This window comes from Penicillium angulare (genome assembly GCF_028827245.1).
Source record: "Penicillium angulare strain IBT 27051 chromosome Unknown utg000004l_segment0_segment0, whole genome shotgun sequence".
Lineage (NCBI taxonomy): Eukaryota > Fungi > Ascomycota > Eurotiomycetes > Eurotiales > Aspergillaceae > Penicillium > Penicillium angulare.
Window position 1 is genome coordinate 3,873,729 of NW_026623163.1, and position 17,903 is coordinate 3,891,631.

At 48.0% G+C, this 17,903-nt stretch overlaps 8 protein-coding genes across 8 annotated transcripts; 2 read left to right on the forward strand and 6 right to left on the reverse strand.

The window, feature by feature from the left end:
* Positions 1–1,061: 1,061 nt before the first annotated feature.
* On the reverse strand, positions 1,062–1,650 carry N7478_005332 (uncharacterized protein; the record flags this gene model as incomplete). Its single annotated transcript, XM_056921546.1, has 2 exons — positions 1,062–1,433; positions 1,558–1,650. 2 exons carry the CDS (start codon positions 1,648–1,650, stop codon positions 1,062–1,064), a joined length of 465 nt encoding a protein of 154 aa, XP_056779583.1.
* Positions 1,651–2,128: 478 nt separating this feature from the next.
* Positions 2,129–2,932, forward strand: his3 (imidazoleglycerol-phosphate dehydratase HIS3; the record flags this gene model as incomplete). Its single annotated transcript, XM_056921547.1, has 1 exon — positions 2,129–2,932. The coding sequence occupies one exon, from the start codon at positions 2,129–2,131 to the stop codon at positions 2,930–2,932; it is 804 nt and encodes a 267-aa protein (XP_056779584.1).
* Positions 2,933–3,395: 463 nt separating this feature from the next.
* N7478_005334 (uncharacterized protein) lies at positions 3,396–4,162 on the reverse strand (the record flags this gene model as incomplete). The annotated part of the gene is made up of 2 exons (XM_056921548.1): positions 3,396–3,712; positions 3,832–4,162. 2 exons carry the CDS (start codon positions 4,160–4,162, stop codon positions 3,396–3,398), a joined length of 648 nt encoding a protein of 215 aa, XP_056779585.1.
* Positions 4,163–5,134: 972 nt separating this feature from the next.
* Positions 5,135–6,430, reverse strand: N7478_005335 (glycosyltransferase family 32 protein; the record flags this gene model as incomplete). The annotated part of the gene is made up of 4 exons (XM_056921549.1): positions 5,135–5,422; positions 5,504–5,863; positions 5,932–6,087; positions 6,152–6,430. The coding sequence occupies 4 exons, from the start codon at positions 6,428–6,430 to the stop codon at positions 5,135–5,137; spliced, it is 1,083 nt and encodes a 360-aa protein (XP_056779586.1).
* Positions 6,431–9,597: 3,167 nt separating this feature from the next.
* derA (putative ER-associated proteolytic system protein Der1) lies at positions 9,598–10,335 on the reverse strand (the record flags this gene model as incomplete). Its single annotated transcript, XM_056921550.1, has 1 exon — positions 9,598–10,335. The coding sequence occupies one exon, from the start codon at positions 10,333–10,335 to the stop codon at positions 9,598–9,600; it is 738 nt and encodes a 245-aa protein (XP_056779587.1).
* Positions 10,336–10,861: 526 nt separating this feature from the next.
* On the forward strand, positions 10,862–11,439 carry N7478_005337 (histone H3 family protein; the record flags this gene model as incomplete). The annotated part of the gene is made up of 2 exons (XM_056921551.1): positions 10,862–10,985; positions 11,093–11,439. 2 exons carry the CDS (start codon positions 10,862–10,864, stop codon positions 11,437–11,439), a joined length of 471 nt encoding a protein of 156 aa, XP_056779588.1.
* Positions 11,440–12,236: 797 nt separating this feature from the next.
* Positions 12,237–15,743, reverse strand: N7478_005338 (uncharacterized protein; the record flags this gene model as incomplete). Its single annotated transcript, XM_056921552.1, has 4 exons — positions 12,237–13,785; positions 13,837–13,919; positions 14,025–14,153; positions 14,217–15,743. The coding sequence occupies 4 exons, from the start codon at positions 15,741–15,743 to the stop codon at positions 12,237–12,239; spliced, it is 3,288 nt and encodes a 1,095-aa protein (XP_056779589.1).
* Positions 15,744–16,144: 401 nt separating this feature from the next.
* On the reverse strand, positions 16,145–17,347 carry N7478_005339 (uncharacterized protein; the record flags this gene model as incomplete). Its single annotated transcript, XM_056921553.1, has 1 exon — positions 16,145–17,347. The coding sequence occupies one exon, from the start codon at positions 17,345–17,347 to the stop codon at positions 16,145–16,147; it is 1,203 nt and encodes a 400-aa protein (XP_056779590.1).
* Between the last annotated feature and the right edge of the window lie 556 nt (positions 17,348–17,903).

The window sequence follows — 17,903 nt, forward strand, 5'->3', positions numbered from 1 at the left end:
AGTACTTACAGTGGCTTATACAGTAGCTTAAACCTTGAACTAGGAACAATGCGGACATTCTCCAGTCAAGATTGAAATAACTGTTTGATTCTACTATTGTACGAAATACACAAGAGCTCTAAACATTGAACATCATGGGAATATCCATACATAGAACAGCATATCGAACATTGAACTACATACACCTTCAATTTACAGTTCGTTCAGCCGATCGTCGTTGACCCGGCCACGTAAGAGGCGTTCTCCCCCTGGTCCATCTGCATCGGCAAAAACCAGCATCCTATAGTGCAGCCGACTGTTGACAGGGATCTAAAATCGCTCGGGAGATCCAATGCCATACAAACTGCCTAGGTGGAACTAGGATTCCCACTACGGTACACTATATACACTATCGATGTAAATCTTTCCTCTCTACAGCTTAGGCCTCGAAAAAAGGAACAAGAAATCAACAAACTAAGCAGAAATTAAATCTTCCATCAAATGAATTTGAACCTATTGCAATCTGATGCAACGGAAATCGACGGATCCTCAGGCTCCACTTCCTCTCCGCAATCGATACCGCGCTCCACGCCATGATGCTCCAGCCTGAGAGTCCAGGGGTAAATTGCATATCGAGGATCCCATGAATGTGTAATAGTACGGAGATCCTAATATGATCGACAACGCCACAAAAGAAGCTTGCCCCAGGAACATAAAGAAGCGGGGACCGGAAGATGGAGTGTAACCCACTTCCTGTCTACAATAGTTCGCCTCCTCATTTCTTATACTCCGTAGTGGTGCGTCATAGGTGGTCTAGTACGTAGTAAGCGGAGTACACCGTTAAAACAAAAGAAAATAGAGAGCGAAAAAGAAAGTTCGGCCGTGATAGAAATCTTCAGACTGTGGCTTACCAACCTCTCTGCAGAGTGCATACGAGAGCGCAGTGGACGATCAGTCTAAACCTTGGAAAATCGTCAATTGCGATGCACTCTTGACCGTCTCTTCGATTCCTTTTATTTTCTATTATTCTTCTTATTATTCTGATTCTTATTATTCACTCTCTAAATTATAGGTACAGTCTCCTAGAACCGCCGCGAACCTGAAGCCCGCTCGGCCTCTATTCTCTCCGCGCGTTTGATCCGCCGTACCACATCAATATACTCAGTGACTCGTCGCTCAGCCCAGATACATCCGCCAAGGGTCATAGCTGCAATCTGCAAGAAAACCTTGAATTGCGGTGTGAGGCCGCGGTAAACCCGCGCAGTCGGTGAGATCCATTCCGAGAAGCCCTCTAGCGGTCGGTGAAACAGTCGCGACCGCAGATACTCGCGTGAGAACGGAGATCGCCGTGGTTGAGGTTGGGATTCTTGTGTAGCTGGCGGAGTGGGAGCGGAGAAGATGAATGGGTGAGGGAGGATGAGAATCATATGCGCGAGGATGGAGACGGAGCCGAACTGTAACACGGAGCGTAAAAGAATAAGAATTCAGTCATTCGTTCAGATGAGAAGAATTATATAGGTTGTAGGGTATAGAGTATAGGGGATATGCTATATGATCATGATCCATCAGGGCACATACGCGAAAAACGCCCGTCATGAAGCCTTGGGCAGCTATTGACGTAATTTCCTCCGGTGGCTCGATATCAGCCCTCTGGTTTGATGGAGGAGGCATAATGGCGGCAATTGAGTTTATGCCAATCGGATTATCTGTAAGGCGCAATTTCCGACCAATTGACAAAGCAGTGAACTTATCGATGCTCAATTGATCCCAGACGTGGGGGGGGAACTAGAGGGGAAGGGATGTAGAGGGAAGTATGTACACCCAAGAAAGATAGTAACCCAGAGGGAAATATGAAAAGAAGAGAATTAATTTGAAAGAAAATGTCAACTAGGTAGTGAGCATAAAATCCGGACCAGCCAGCTTAAATAAGAGCAATATTGAAAAGAGAAATTAAGCAGAATAACAAATCCCGAATCCAAATCCATGCGGCGTCTGTCGGCGAAACGGGTGGATCAACGATTCTCCCGATAGCGACTCAGATGGAAAGGAAAGCGGATTATGATCAACGTTAAAACGCCCATAAGAAAAAAAATCAATTAAAAACCACGCCTACCCCTCTCAACCCCTCTAATCTCTATTATCCTTCACAATGGGTCTCGCCGCTCGCACTGCTGTCGTGTCAAGGGTCACAAACGAGACTAAGATCCAAGTCTCCCTTTCCCTTGACGGAGGCGTTCTCCCACCTTACGAACCCACTACCCACTGGGAAGCCCCGACAGACCCCCAAGAAGCCGAGGCCGCAAAGAAAGGCATTGTCCCCGAGAAAGGATCCGGCCATGCCACACAGTTCACACCGACTCAGCAAGTTACCATCACCACCGGTATTGGCTTCTTGGACCACATGCTCCATGCGCTGGCCAAGCACTCAGGATGGAGTTTAGCAGTGCGGGCCAAGGGTGATCTCTTCAGTACGTATTATATCGCGAAAACAAAGAAGAAGAAGAAACAAGTGCCCATAACTAACCTTTTCACCGCAGTTGACGACCACCACACCACAGAAGATACCTTCCTCGCTCTCGGCACAGCATTCACTCAAGCCCTCGGCGCCCGCCAATCCCTCACCCGCTTCGGTCGCGGTGATGCGCCTCTCGACGAGGCCCTCTCCTGGGCAGTCATCGATCTCTCCAGCCGACCATACGCCGTGATCAACCTCGGCTTCAAGCGCGAGAAGATCGGCGACCTGAGCACAGAAATGATCACTCATGGTCTTGAGAGTTTTGCGCAGGCCGCCGGTGTGACGCTGCACATTGGTTGTACCTACGGCGATAATGATCACCACCGTGCGGAGGCTGCCTTTAAGGCCTTGGCGGTTGCTGTTCGAACTGCTTGCTCGCGGAGACTTGCGGGTGAAGTTGGAGCTGGAGATGTTGTTAGCACCAAGGGTGTGCTATAGATATTGACATTGGGACGGAAAGAAGAAAAATAGAATAAAAGACAATGTAAATAGTTATATGTCGGAAAGTTAAATTTTCCGCACAGAAGATGAGGTTATGGTTATGGTTCGATGAATATATTTGATTTATGACTGATTTCTATTCCGGCTGGATTGATTTAACCTCGGGTGAATGTGTATACCGATCTACAAGTATAGTGATAATGTCTGCCTCTGGGTATATGGCCTATATGGACCTACAAAAAGAAATGCAACGAGACAGTGCAAAACGCATCACATTTAAATTGATCCCGTAAGCCATAATCATAAAGTCTATCAAGAACACAAACAATCCGAAAACACAATATCAGAGTCCAGCTCCGATAAAACAGCAAACAAAAGCTCCACACCAGCCGCAGAAAAAGTCATCAATCATCAGAATCAACAAAAGAAAGCCTCGTGAATCCACTGAAAGACGGATAGACTACTGGCTCGCAACACCAAGAGCCTTGATAGCCCGCTCCCAGTACTCCTTTCGGTCATCAGTAACCGAAGTCCCAACACAATCACTGATATAGCGCTGCCATCCAGTCTCGGAACCAGTCTGCAACGCAGAACGAACATCCTCCGAGCATTGTGTAGTCAAGAACCATGCACCAGAGCCAAAATCGTATGTTTCGTCATTGCGCAGAAGATCCAGAAGATCAGCAGGGCTATTCGAGACCGATGCGATCTTATCCTTTAGAGCTGGGATAGACGCGGCGTATTTCTTGTTAAAAGCAGGAGACTGCATGTTGCGAGCTAGGGAAAGAAATAAAATGTTAACGATCATTCTTAGAGTGTGCGGTATTTACAAACTTGATTTCTACCGTCAAGTGCAAGTATACCATCTATATTGAGGTGAGTATAGAGTTACTTACTGCCCTGGCCAGGAGTTCCGGGGAAATGATTCTTGTTATACTTGAAATCATCACTCTCAAATGCCATCAGACTGATAATAGCAGCTTGCTCAGCCTTAGAAGTTACTTTGTAGTTATCGAAGGACTTGGATGTGGACTTTGCAGCTTGCGAAGCAGTGGCGCACTCTCCTTTGGCTGGGGGGTTGTCGCACGACTTGGCAGTAGGAGCGATTTGGACCATTTGGGCTTCGGTGATGGTATCATCGCGCATAAGAAGTGAGAAGTGGATTGGAGATGCAGTTGAAAGAAGGGCAAAAGCCAAGAAGACTGCGATAAAGATACTGTGGAACATGATGGTTAATTTATCGTATGTAGTCTTGAAGAAAATCGGTATGTAGAGATAGAATGAGTAGGTGCTGAGAGCAGAAATGTTTCCAAAACTTGAAGAGAAATGGGAAATCGATGGCGAGATAGATAGTCAGCAACTATGAGACTGAATGTCGTATGATATGAGAGAAGGTGGTATAGAATCAAAGGAGTGGACGCTAGGCTACTTTATACATAGGCACCTGTCTAGCAGGCATTTCTGAAGGAGGATGGTAGGAAGGCCGTAGGAAGGCTGGAGAGGGGGGAGGCAAGCGTTTAAATTCCTTAGGGACATACTCAATTACATAGTATGCTATGATCATAATGAAACTGGGGTGAAACTTGGAAATTGTGGCCGAAGAAGGGGTCCCATGGCGAGGAATGTGAGGCAGAGTATGTTTCATAGCTAACGTATTTACAATCGGGATTTGACTTTGTTCCTTGGATCAGGTGGCTTTGACAATGAATGGATGCATACAAAGAAGTGATAGCCGAGAGTTTTTTAAAAAAAGAAATAACAATAGAAGCACTCCTGGAAACTTATTCAAGCCGAAATAGGCACTGCAGAAGGCATATTCATGTTCATTATCTCCTCCTTTGACATGCCAAATTCTGCAGGCAAAAATATCCATGTTACCTCTGATCCCAAGAATCGAAGTCTAGCTTGTTTACAAATTGATAATGGTTAAATAAATGTGGGACAAAGAAGTCCGAAGCGGCCAGGATAGACACATTTCAAGCGCCCATCGCCAAAAGCAACGTAAAAGACAGAAGAACCCAAATGTGCTCCAGGTGAACAGCAACAATCCCGGATCCCGTCACGGGAATTGAGACACCATGCATGCGCTCTCAAAACGAATCAAGAAAAAGAAAAAGTTGTACAATAGATGCTGATGCAGAGATCGTGTCCAAGGCCGTATCGATACACAACAAATACATAAAATATCGACTCAAATCTCTAGTCGTCGCGACGACCGAGCTCATACGAGGTTTCAGTAGCCCCGCCTAATTCTTCGTCTTCCTTAAAGCTAACCCGTCGAAGCAGGGAAGGCATCATGTTTCGCGCACGCCGGGTGGGCGATGAAGAAAGACGGGATGGGCTGATGAAGGAAGGCACCTTGGTGTAGCGATAACGGTATTGAGCTCCCAGGAGCATAACGCGGCCGTAAGTCCACCAGAGGCAGATACCCACAGTACCGGCGATGACGAATCCAAGGAAGGTGAGGAACACCCAGTGTTGACCCATCTAATTTAGAGTTAGCAGTTGAGTCGCCTGATTTAATGCAGAGAGAATAGGCAAAAAAGAGCATATAAATGTGTTACTTACCCAGAAGATCAAGCGCGCGTCCTTGCCATGCCAGCTGTTTCCAGTGTGGTGGGTGAAGAAGCTCCAGGAATATTTGTTATATTCATCTTGCATCAGAATGCGTACCCGGTTCATCTCGCTGGGCTTATCCTGCATGTACTCCTTCCAGATAACGGAGAGGAATAGAGGACCAGTCGAATACATGACCGTGATGTAGGGAAGCAGCCAGCTGCGGTCATACTTCTGCAACATTTCGATGGCGCGCAGGAAGAAAGGATGTTGAGGAACAGATCCCATCGCGTCGTTCGAGATACCTGTTGGTACAGTACGGCGCACCCAAGCTGGATAAGCAAGCAGGGGATCAAGACGGCGATTGCAACCCTAAAATAGCAGTTAGCATGGATTGAACATGTCGAAAAAAGAGATCTCAATTGTAGAGGGATACGCACGTCATCCAAATCAATGTATGTGCCACCATAGTGCGCCAGAACGAAGTATCGAATGGAATCAGCCCGCTGGATGGGGTACTTGTAGCCGTCAAAGGTGTCTAAGAACCAGGGATATTCGGCGGCGATGAAGTCGCGGGATTTTTCATTTGTCCATAGCTAAAGCATATGTTAGCACACTCAATTCTACCCCACAAATTTGATTCACAAACAAAGCACATACAATGTACTCATAGTCCGGGTGCAGATCAATGCAACTCTGCTGAGCCTCCTGCCAGACCTCGGGGATGGTCTCGTTCTTATAGGTCTGGTGGATGATCTTAGGAATGATCTGAGGGCGCGTTTCAATCAGACTGGAATTAGGTGATGGCAGCTCTGCATGGTGAATGGCGTCGGCAGCGGCGTCTTCGACTAGTAGTGACAGGAGAGTCGAGACACTGCGGATCAGGAGTGAGAGAATGAGAAGGTTGACGAGAACGAAGAGTAGGAGACCGCGCCGCATGGTGAAGAGGAGGGGGGTGGTCGTTTTCCCTTTCTGTCCAACGCGATCAATTCTTGTGTGAGAACGAGGTATGTAGGCGATTCCAGTATTAGTTGCGTAGGAAAATCCGAGGGGTCGTTAAGAGAGAAGAAGAAAAGTCGTGGCGAGATCGAGGTGTATTCAGGAGCTCCAAAGGTGGGTAAAATCGGCGGAGAGAATCGCAAAGCGCGCTAATGCACGGGAGGGAAAGAAGGCGCAAAGTATTAGTACTGGTAGGTCATGAAAGTGGTCTTTTTTGTTCTTGATCTTCGGTAGTCCAACAGTCGAGGATAAGGGGGTTGAGATTAAAGGAGACTGTAAGACGAGATTGGAAAATTGGAGGAATTAAGAAAAAAAAAAGAGAATTAACACGAGGACAGGGATTCCCAGACGATAATAAGGAGTGACGAGTGGGGAAAGACTAAGGCCAAAGCAGAAAGGAGCGAAATGTTGAAAAGGGAAATGCTGAGGGTGAAAAGGAAGCACATCGCCGTTTGTACCAGGGGAACGCTGTCTATTACATACATTACATACTAGTACGAATATTACGGGGCGAAGCCAAATCGAGTATGAAAATTGCGAGCCGCTACCACCAAAAGGTAAGGAAAAAGGGGAAAGAACCGTGTTACAACATTTTGAAAACCAAATTAAACCCTCGAATACGGTAATTTACCACTCAATATTCCCAATCTAGCGCCACGCGTTAAGCTTTGCAGCCCCTGGATTGGTTGGAGTGAGTCTGCCGGTGGGGGCGAAGAGAGACTGCGCCATCCCCGTTCCTCACTCGCTCCATTATTTTAGGCGGATTACGCAGTTGCTGGGGCCACACCGTGGCTGGGGCCGTTTTTTAACTTCTTTTTCTTGTTTCTTCTACGAATATGATTTTGTCTGGTTTGATGGTTGCCTGCGTGGATTTGAAGAGGGCAGGATCACCTGGGGCCCCATTCTATGCCAAGTAAAAAAAAATTAATGGGGTAGAAAGGGTAGAAAGGATAGACTGCATCATCGATATCTCCCATGTTGTATCAGAACTTGATGCACCCGTATGCGCCATATGCGTTGTATATGTATGTACGAACTAAACTATTGCCAAAAATATCGCTGAGGCTGACTGGCAACTCCATAATAATTTAAACATCTACATGTATCGGACTACGGACAACTCCCGTCCAACTCCTACTCCGTATATGATTATTTCACCGTCGGAACATAGAGCCCTCAAGTGCTCGTATAAATTTTCTGCCGAGGCTCGCCAAGTCCCACACTCTTCTCAGCATTGAAAACCTGGAAATAACCATGGAGATTCTTTTCTTTTCTTTTCTTTATGGTTTGAATTATGTGTATTGAAACCTTAGAATGACTGTTTTTCGTCTGAAATTACCATCCTGACTATCGTTGCGGGGGGAGCCATTTCACTAGTGCACGGAGCAAGGAGCTCAGGAGAAAAAGGGCAAAAACCGTACTCGTATCACTGCCCACTCTAGTCTGGGGGTGTGAGCATGAATTGGTCCAAATTCTCCCACCAAGCTGCTTCTTAACTGGCCCAAAACTATCACCGACCCGGCCCCACCAGACCACACTAAACCCACCGAGGATAGGAAATCGGCATGGAGTCCTCCACAGGCCCCCCCCCAAGGCGTCAAGGCCCCAAAATACATAAGCCTGAACAGCAAAGCGCTGGTACGTCCACCAAATCCATACCCCGGGCAACAACCCACCCACCTGTTGCGTCAGAACAAATGGGCAAAAATTGCTAGCCCACGGTTCGTCTATGTTGGGCTCTTTGTCCCCACTAAACCTCGGTTTCGGGCAATTGAATCTCCAAAAGGCTTGTGTGTCGCACTGGCTGACACTGGCACAGAGGACATACGAACCATCCCGTCCAGGGTGTGAGGGTTGGTAAAAGCATAGTTTGAACTGTGCACCAGCCGCGGCCGGAGCCTTTCACACGTAGGAAAAAGGTACAGATCAGCATTTGAAATAGAAGGATGACGTGAGTGGTCTCAACACTTTATTTGCGCCCTGTTCTATTGCTGGCTACCTTTTCCGTAGGCTGATCATCGATCAGCGGCTCATTTTTCTCCTTTGGTGCCGTGGCGGCACTTAGGATCAGTAGTTTTGTGACGAGACACGAGTACCACGCGATATACAGTTCTGGGAGTGGATATCTGTATATGCATTAGAATAGAATGATTACCTCCACCTCGCCGCTTCTTTCAAGATCTACAGTATGTAAAGTAAATGTAAAACCCAAGCATCTTCCACTCTGTCACCTCGTTTCGTTTCAGCTCAGCTCCTGATCTTTTTTCTCCAAGTCACACATGTCGGATGACATAGTTTCCCAGACCTCGCCCGCGTAGGCGGGGCAAGGAGGCGATCAGGGGGGGGGGGGGGGGTGCGGTACAGTATCAAGTTGGGGCCAAGAATGGGGGCTGTGAGGTGGCTCGCATTGCACTTGCAACGTATCTACATCCCAGAAAGGAAACAGCCGCGATCATGCCTCCAATGTAGCAAGTCTTCATTGTCGTGGGGAGCAAGGGGATGGCTCCACTATCTAAATTTATTATTCGAGGTATGTATGTATTGTCGTGCAGCGCGCAAATCTGCGCCTTTGCTGCGGAATTTCAAATCATTTCAATATTGAATTATACAGATCGGGTATCTATCGCTATGTAACGCTGAGAAATAATGCAAGCCTCTTTCCACCTTAAAACGATCAAGATTGGTCGTTTCTCGATATTTGTATACAACTGCATGGCACGACACACACCTTTCTCGCAAACCCACTTGCTGATAGTGTTCCTGATTCCGCGATACGACGCACAGCGACAATAATGGACCGGACCATGAGCCCCATAATGGGAATGTGAATAAGCTCGTCAGATCCCCATGAGCTAAATCGTGCAGAGAAAGGAGGGGAAAAGACGAGACAAAGAAAATGGCGAAAATGCGAGGTTTGGCCTTGGCCCTTACTCAATCCATAAAGTGTTCACCGTTTCGTGTCGGATGTCCTGAACAACTAGCAGCGTAATGCCACTCACCACATTGTTTGAAGTATACTAACTGATCAATTGGGTTCTTGCCCTGTGCACATATAGTCGCTTCAAGATCTCACAGCATAAAGTTCCAATAAGCATTCGGTGAAGCTCTCAGCGAACCTCCGGTGCAGCCGCCGCTGCAAATTCAGGGTTGACATTAGTGGCATCGGTTGGGCGGTCCGCAGGCTGCTCAAAGAGTCGACGCCACCACATGGGCGGATCAAGAGGCCGGTGGCCACCATGCAACGGTGGGTATACATCATTGAAGAAATACCACACATGGCCAACCACGATACCACAAATTTCATCCTTGGGTACGATACGGTGGACGATCACACTGAAAGCCATAAGCACCCATGGAAGGTAAGGAGCCGTGAATACTAGTAGACCCAAGAAGCTGAGGCGAGTTTCGGGATTCCGACGGGCCCAGATATAGACCAGGCTAGAGGAGAGGGCAGATCCAAGGAATGGCATCGATAGGAAAGGTGAGATGATCAAAAGCGAGGACATGGCGTAGAACATCAACCAAGCAAAGTATGCTGGTGAGCGGCCGGAGGATTCCTCCAACAGGCGGGAGTATCGCTGAAGAAAGAAGACATGGAATATAAGGTCGAGATTGAGTGGACCGAAATAAAGAAATGTTGTTAAAAGACGCCAGTATTGTGATTTGACATAGACCGCACGAAAGCTGTAAAATAGTTGGAATAGGGTGACTATATGACACTGCACCAATACCGAGGTCGCCACGGTGGCCACTGTCCACCAACGGGTCACTGGTGGCATCTCATAGAACCACTGCTCCAGTGGGAACTGGGCCATTTGCGCATTGTTTTCCCACAGTGCTGCCATCTTGTCGAAAGTCAAGACACTTGACTGTGGAGGGGGGAAAGAAAGCAATGGAGACGTGGGGGAAGTGTATATGGGAACAGTGATGTCCTTGCTGATAAAGTGATTAGGGAACTCTATCGGGGCTTATCAGCAACATAGTCACGTGACTGACGCGCGCGCGTAGAAACCCCAATTTGGCAAAAATAGGGAGGCGGGAACACAATCTCAAGGCTAAGACGAATTGGTTCATATTGGCTTTTCCCAGCCTCCTTCAATTGTGTCTCTTTTTTCTTTTTTTTTAATCGTCCTGGGATTCCTTGTACTCTTAGTATCTACTTACCCCCTCTATCGATCTTATTGATCACCGATCATTTTAATTCCATCGTTTCTCCCCGCTTCAACCTTTCATCAACACTGCAAGGGATAAGCTTTTCCTCGACGCGTGCACATCCGCGAAAAAGAAGAGATCAATTGCACAATCGCAACACTACCCCGCGATCAAACCACAGCAAAATCATTTGCGCATACAATCGCACAACCTTCCACAATGCCCCCTAAGGCCCGCAAAACAGGAGGCCCAGCAAGCCCAGCTCAAGCGCGCAAAGCCGCCGCGAAAGGAGCTGGCAAGTCCCCGAAGAAGGCCGCCGCAAAGCGCATGTCCAATGTCCAACGTAGGTGCCCACTCAGCAAACCAAACACACGAGCACGAGCTCAATCGCATTCAATCCCATCTTCCGAAATCTCAGCATTGAACTGACTCTGCCTCCCTTGAAAACAGCCGGTGATCCCACACCCCAAGGCCGTCGCCGCCGCTACAAGCCAGGCACCGTCGCCTTGAAAGAAATTCGTCGCTACCAACGCTCCTACGACCTCCTTATCGCCAAGCTTCCTTTTGCGCGCTTAGTCCGCGAAGTTGCTTTGGATCTCCTCCCCGCAGAAACTGGCGCCGAGCTACGATGGCAATCACAAGCTATACAAGCACTGCAAGAAGCTGCGGAAGCGTTCATGGTTCATTTATTCGAAGATACAAATCTCTGCGCGATACATGCGAAGCGTGTCACGATTATGCAGAAGGATATTCAACTTGCGCGTCGCATTCGAGGAGCTTGGGGTGGTCTAGGCTGAGCCAGAGCCCTTTTCTTCTCCCCATTCGCGGATATTTCCTTACTTTCCGATTACTGGTCCTATGGGACTCTATTTTTCTTTCCTCATGGGATATGCGTGATCCTTTGATCTTATCTTTAATAGCGAATTTTGCAATTGTTGGACATCACTAGAATCCCCGGGGCTAGGATCGTCCAGCAAAATCTGCCGGCGCATTGTGGGCACGGAGTCGACATGGATGGTGTTATGTTTTTTATCCCTTTTCTTCTCTTTTTGTGCTATCTGTTCTTTTATCCAGATGCACGCGAGGCTATACTCAGCTTTATGCTGTTATTTGGCGTGTGCGTGATCTTGTTCAAAGTCGATCGATTATACCAAGGAGTTTGTACATTAGCATGGATGCTGGGTGTTGTTTTGTCTGCCGTTTCTTTTATCGTCTTATAGGTAGTGTGATGCCGTGGAATGGAAGTCGAAAGGGTGTTCGCTCGCTTTGACTAGCGAACATCACCCTTTTATCTTGACTTGTTTATTACAACTCGAACGATTCTCATGATAGAGTGAAATATTTCCCAGAAAACCCTAATGGTTGGATATGGATGCAGGACAGAATATCTCATACACCTTGCATTAATCACGCTTTTTCAATAAAATAATCCAAACAACAAACGCCTTCTCCATGTCCTCAAGCGCTTATGGATTGGTATCATAAAACGGAAGCGCCTATCCAAGGAATTATAAGAGTAAGAATGAACAAGAAGGGAAATTCCATCATGGATGGCTAGCTTGGCACCAAGAAAAATGCCAAGGCATTCATAAATTCAAATTGACCGCTTCAGGCCTGGCGGCAGACTCATAATAAGTCGCTGGCCTTCTTCACGCACGCCGCGGGCTTCATCAGCTTTGCCCTGGCGTTCAAGAGTATCCGCTAGCATCTCATCAGTGACACTAGCCCACAAGCGGTCGTTGGCTCTCTTAGCCATGGCACGACCGGCCCGCGCACTCTTCTCAGCTTGCTCGCCGACCACTCCGCGGAAGTATCTCCAGCTCATGAAGGTGAGTGTCATGCAGGTGATCTGGCTATTGCTGATAGCAGTTGCGGACTGCAGTGCCTGCTGAAGGTACTGCTTGGTCTGAATAGTCGAATCGGTGTGTACAGTGGCGCAGACAAGATGGTATGCTGCTTGAATGTACTTGTTCTGACTATGTGAACAAAAAGAATACAGTGTGGCCATTGCATTAGAAAGGTGAGAATGGGATGGGTGGGCTGAGTCGCGGATGATCAGAACAGTATTGAGGAGGGCAAGGATACATGTATCGCGGCACGGATCATTGCGAGTGGTCTTGCTATCCGAAGGCGATAGGGATAGCAGTGGTGACTGGAATATTGAGAGAGCAGCGTTGAGATCTCCAGTGGCCTGCGCAATGGTGCCAGCGGCATATTCCATCAGACACTCTATAGAGCTGGGGACATCCGGCCCAATTTCCTGAACGACTTGTCGCAAATCTTTGAGAGATTGAGTGGCCATCTCCCAATCGGTTCGAGAACATGCCAAGAAAACACGCTGTAACAAAAAGTTGCAGTACAATGAACGACGCCATTCAACCCGTCGAGTTGCACTTACCATGCACTCGGGTATCTCTTGCGGGGCCGTGAATGATCCTGTAAGCAATGTTAGACTGTAGTACTCGGCAAGAATAGTGAAATTGTCCATACCTTGAATCATTCTAAGTCCCTCATCGAGATACTTCTCTGCTTTCCGACCATCAAAAGAGTTCTTGGCGCTCAAGGTGATTGAGCTCAGGAAATATGACAACGCGTAAAGATCATGCTGAGGCAGCCAATTGAAGCTTAAGAGCAGGGTTCCATTGTGAACCTGAAGAATATCGCCTGTGTCGATGGATGATGGTCCGGCGGACTTGCCGTTAAGTGGGATAGAGAAAGATCCATCGGAGCGCCAGTTTGTATCATTGAGTGTTTCATCTACCAAAGCCTGCATGACCTTCAACTTCTGAGAAGACTGATTGATATCATACTCAAGAAGGCTACAGCAGATATCTGCCATTTGGACGAGTGTCACAAGCTGAGGGATGTGACGAAGCTCGTCACTCAATTGATGGCTACGTGCCACAGCTACCGCACGCTGCGCCTGCTCAATAGATTCGGAGCTTGCCCCGTGTTGCAAATGTGCCAATGCTTCTATGACAGCTGCCATCGCAGAGACAGCCTTGTCGCCATTGCGACTAGCCATAGTTGAAATCTTATTAAGATGTTGAAGAGCCTGGACAGAGTCTTGATGTGATGAAGAGGACATCGATAACGAGACCCGAAGGAATCGAAACGCATATTCCCAAGCTGCGTGACGGTACCTATTTCACTCGATTGGCACAGATTCCAGGGCAAAGAACAGATGTACTTACGCTTCCACATCTTGAATCATGCCATCCACAGCCTTAAGAGAAGCTTTAGGGTTGTTTTTATGGAGCATGCGAGCTAAAAGATGCTGCATACTATATTTCAAGTCCAGCATGCGATTCTGCAAGGGTCAGTATGGCACGGAAATGGCTGTAAATCACAGTCTCTGATGGAAAGAGGGGATGACACTTACTCTCTCACAAAGGTCAATCCCTTTGCTCAGAGCCGTCTCTGCCTCGATATCATTATCCGTTTCTTCAAACAGAGTTCGTGCATATCGCAGTCTGACAAGAGCTTCTTTACGAGGTTGTAGCCGCCAGTTCTATTCAACGGGTTAGCTGATCCAAGCAGGGGATACAAGTATCGGTTAGTAAGGGATACCAACCTTTAATACAGCCTCCAGGCACCCGAGTCCCGTGGCAACGAGTTTATAGTAGTCTTCGACATCTGATTGATTAGACAACAGCGCAGTACGCGTGCCATGCATATGCGCAGCATTAAGATACTCATCGGCCAGCGATAGAAGCAAGACCTGATAGTCGACGGGTGGCTTATTAGACTTCGCTATCTTGTCAGGGGTTTGCGGAAGGCTTTGCTTTTTCTGCTGTGGCTTCTTTGGGTTCTGTTGTTTTTGAACTTTTCCTTGAAAATCTGGAGAAGGTGCCGGGACCATCACTTGTGGAATAACCTTCACGGGCTGCGGTGTAGTTTCAAGAGGAGCGGGTTTAGGTGAAGCGGGTTTCTTTGGTGTTGATACAGGGTTTGGAGCAACCGATGGGCGCTTCTCTACTTTGGCTTTGGGTGAAGGCTGCGGTGGAGGTCGTGGCTCAACTTTAACAGGCTCAGGTTGCTGGATTTGGAAGCTAGATTGGCCTTGAATTGGTGCGGTAGGCGGTTGTGACGTTTCTGGTGGGGCGACGTGCGCCGGGGCAATTGGAGGAAGAGTTGACAAAGAAGTAGTGGGTAGAGATATCGGGGGTAAATCGTTCGTGACCGAAGTTGAGAGGGCACTTGGGTCAACATAATCGGGGGGCGGGATGTACCGTGATCGTGGAGCGGTTGGAAGAGGTGGTTCAACAAATAAATTGGCGGGATTGACAAACTGATGCTGCAGCTCTTCCGATAGCATAGACTGTGGTGGGGGCGGCTGCAGGGGCGACAGAGCCTTTACCGGCTGCACCGGCGGCGCTGGCGGCGTAGAGGCTACAGGGGCCGCAGAGGCCAAAGGAGCCAGAGGGGGATGTTGTACCGGGGGCGATGGTTGTATGGGTGACTTGTGGGGTAGAATCTGTTGAGGTTGTGGTACTTGAACTGGGGATTGAGACGGCCTCTGGTGAGGAGATTGCTGGGGCTGGGGCTTTGGAAGTATAGGTGATGGATGCTGTGGTTGTGGAATCCTAGGCGACTGATGTTGCGGTTGAATGAGAGGCTGCTGCTGCGGCTGTGGCGGTGGCCTCGGGCGGGGAGACTGATGCTGCTCATGAGGAATTATGGGCGACTGATGCGGTGGCCTAGGAAGTAAAGGGGATTGTCGGTGTTGTTGAGGCCGCGGCGACTGCTGTTGCTGGGGAGGTTGGCGAGGTTGACCGATCGGTGGCTGTGGATGATGCGGCAGTTGATGTTGTGGTAGGATGAGAGGGGATTGTTGTAACTGCGGCTGCTGCATGGGCTGTTGGATGACATTTTGATGCTGCTGCAGATACTGGTTGTATGCCGAAGGATACGGCATCATCCCTGGCGAATATGCTGGTGGTTTTCCATAGCCATTATGATATGGCGGCGGCGGCGGCGGCGGCGCAGGGGCCGCGACATTATTGTAAACCAACTGCTGTTGGGGTACACGCCCGGGCTGGTATTGCGGATGTGGAATGTAGTGAGGATATTGACCGGAATTGGGTGGTGGAAAGCTCATCGCCCCGATGTGCGCTCTCACCAAGTGAAGCTGCCCGATATGTCCGATATCTAAGAATGCGCGGGATGAAGGTGATACTTTCCGCGTGTCGGGGCGGAGAAACTCGCGGCAGTCAGCTGATAAGCAATACGATATGAGGATTTAGGCGGAACAAAGTGGATCTACATCATTTACTCGTTGTTCCGCCAACTACTGTAATGTACATCAGATACAGCCCAACTATATCCTGATATGCCAAAGTATTTCCGAAGAAAGAAAGAACGCCATAGGGACACTTATTACAGGATATGGTGGATTAAATAGAATACAACAGAATAAAAGCTGTTTAACTCCCAAAATTCGAAAAATCCAATGATATTGCTCAAATGTTCAAGCCAACTTCACGATGACAATATATTATATTACAAATTGCGAATCGATGAATATAACGAATCCAGTGGTTGGTCTTCCACAACAGGTGAAATGACTTCCTCGCCTATGCTGGGTGTAAATGTGAGAGGTGGATGCTCTCGAACTGTCCAAGGACAGAGCTCATTACAATTCTCCACGCCAATCGATGGTTCGGCTGGGTGAATCCTTTGCGATGCCCACGTTGCGTCGGGCTCTTGTCCGCCGCCTCCAAGGCATCTTTCAGTATGAAATGAGTATGTGACTTTCCCACTTTCATTCGTGGTGTATGGTTGTTTTCGGGGGCATTTGAGTGTGGTATTGCAGGCAGCGCAGACTGAAATTCGTCGACAAGAGGTACAGAAGGAATCGAAGAGGCGGCAGATGGTTGATTGGTAAACACTCGAGAGCCAAAGGTCGACGGATCGATGAGCACATCCAAATCGAGGAGTCATGTATTCCTCCTTCCCCACCTGGCCTGACTCGGTAGTGAGATTGTACTCTGAACGTATCACCAGTTGATCCTCGTCATCAAGTTCGGGAAATAAAGAAACCTTCAGTACGGTGGGACCATAGGTCTCAGTACATGTATGCCAGCAGTATCTGTCCGACGTCATACTCCCAAATTGGGTCTGTAGAGCATTCAAAGTGATTTTTCTAACTCGCATCTGGTCTATCAGATCCAGTTTGTCGCGGAAAGTTATCTTCTTGCAAGGGCAAAGGTCGACAATTCCGGCTAGCTCACCCACATTACAGGTGCGGGTTTCTGACTTGCGCCTCAGTTCTCGAGATGAGAATGCAGATCGGGGGTGCAGTTTCAGGCATTTAGAACACACGCGCCATCGGTGATTTTCAATTAAGTTGATAAATTGCCAGCGCGGAGTGACAAAGTTATGTCCATTTCGATAATGATGGAAAAGGGGTGCGAAGTCACGGGCAAATCGTAATGATTTAGACGATAAGATTTCTCTAGATATGGAAAACATGCGTTTGCATGTCAATGCTAAGGCAGCTTCCGGTATTACTGTCAAATGTGAGATGATTTCGAGGAGTAGCTCAGTAGGCAGTTCCATCAGGTGGGAGCGGCCCGGTTCCTCCTTCTGCTGCTTTCGCAAACGAGTCGCAGGCCAGGTTCTCATCTTCATGATCATTTTGACCTTATCTGTGGCTCGTGAGAAGCGCTCTGGTACGTGGACCGGAGACAAAGCCAAAGCCATGAAGAGTTGGGGGGTCAGGATCTTTCGTTGAGCCTGAGATGGTTTAACGTGGGGGTTTTGAGCAAAAGGCATCGGAGACTTGATGGTGAAGATGATGGTCGTGGGTTATTATAATGATGGATAACGGGTATTCGAAGGTAGTATATGCTGAAATATCATATTGGAGTGAAGACACCATGTATCGTGTGACAGGGAGGAGGCACCAAGAGCAAGAGGAGAAAAAGAAGAGAAAGGAAAATCAAAGCTTGGATCTGTTGACTTTGAAGTAGGTTTTAACTGATAAAGTTGCACGAAAACGGACCATGGGATTGGGTCACAGAAGGTTGCGGACCATGCTATCAGCATTACATACTGTCAACTATAGGGCTTGAGGGTTCGGAACGGGCATGATCACCGTTTTTTGTCTGATGATCCCGATTCCCGATACAGCCCCAACCCTTTTGGTCCTTTGTTTTTTTTTCTCCTATTTGTTGTCCTTTCATTAAACCCAAACCCGGAGAAATGTCTACAATCTTATTTAGGAGGGGGTTCAAATCCACGAGTTGACTACCGCAAG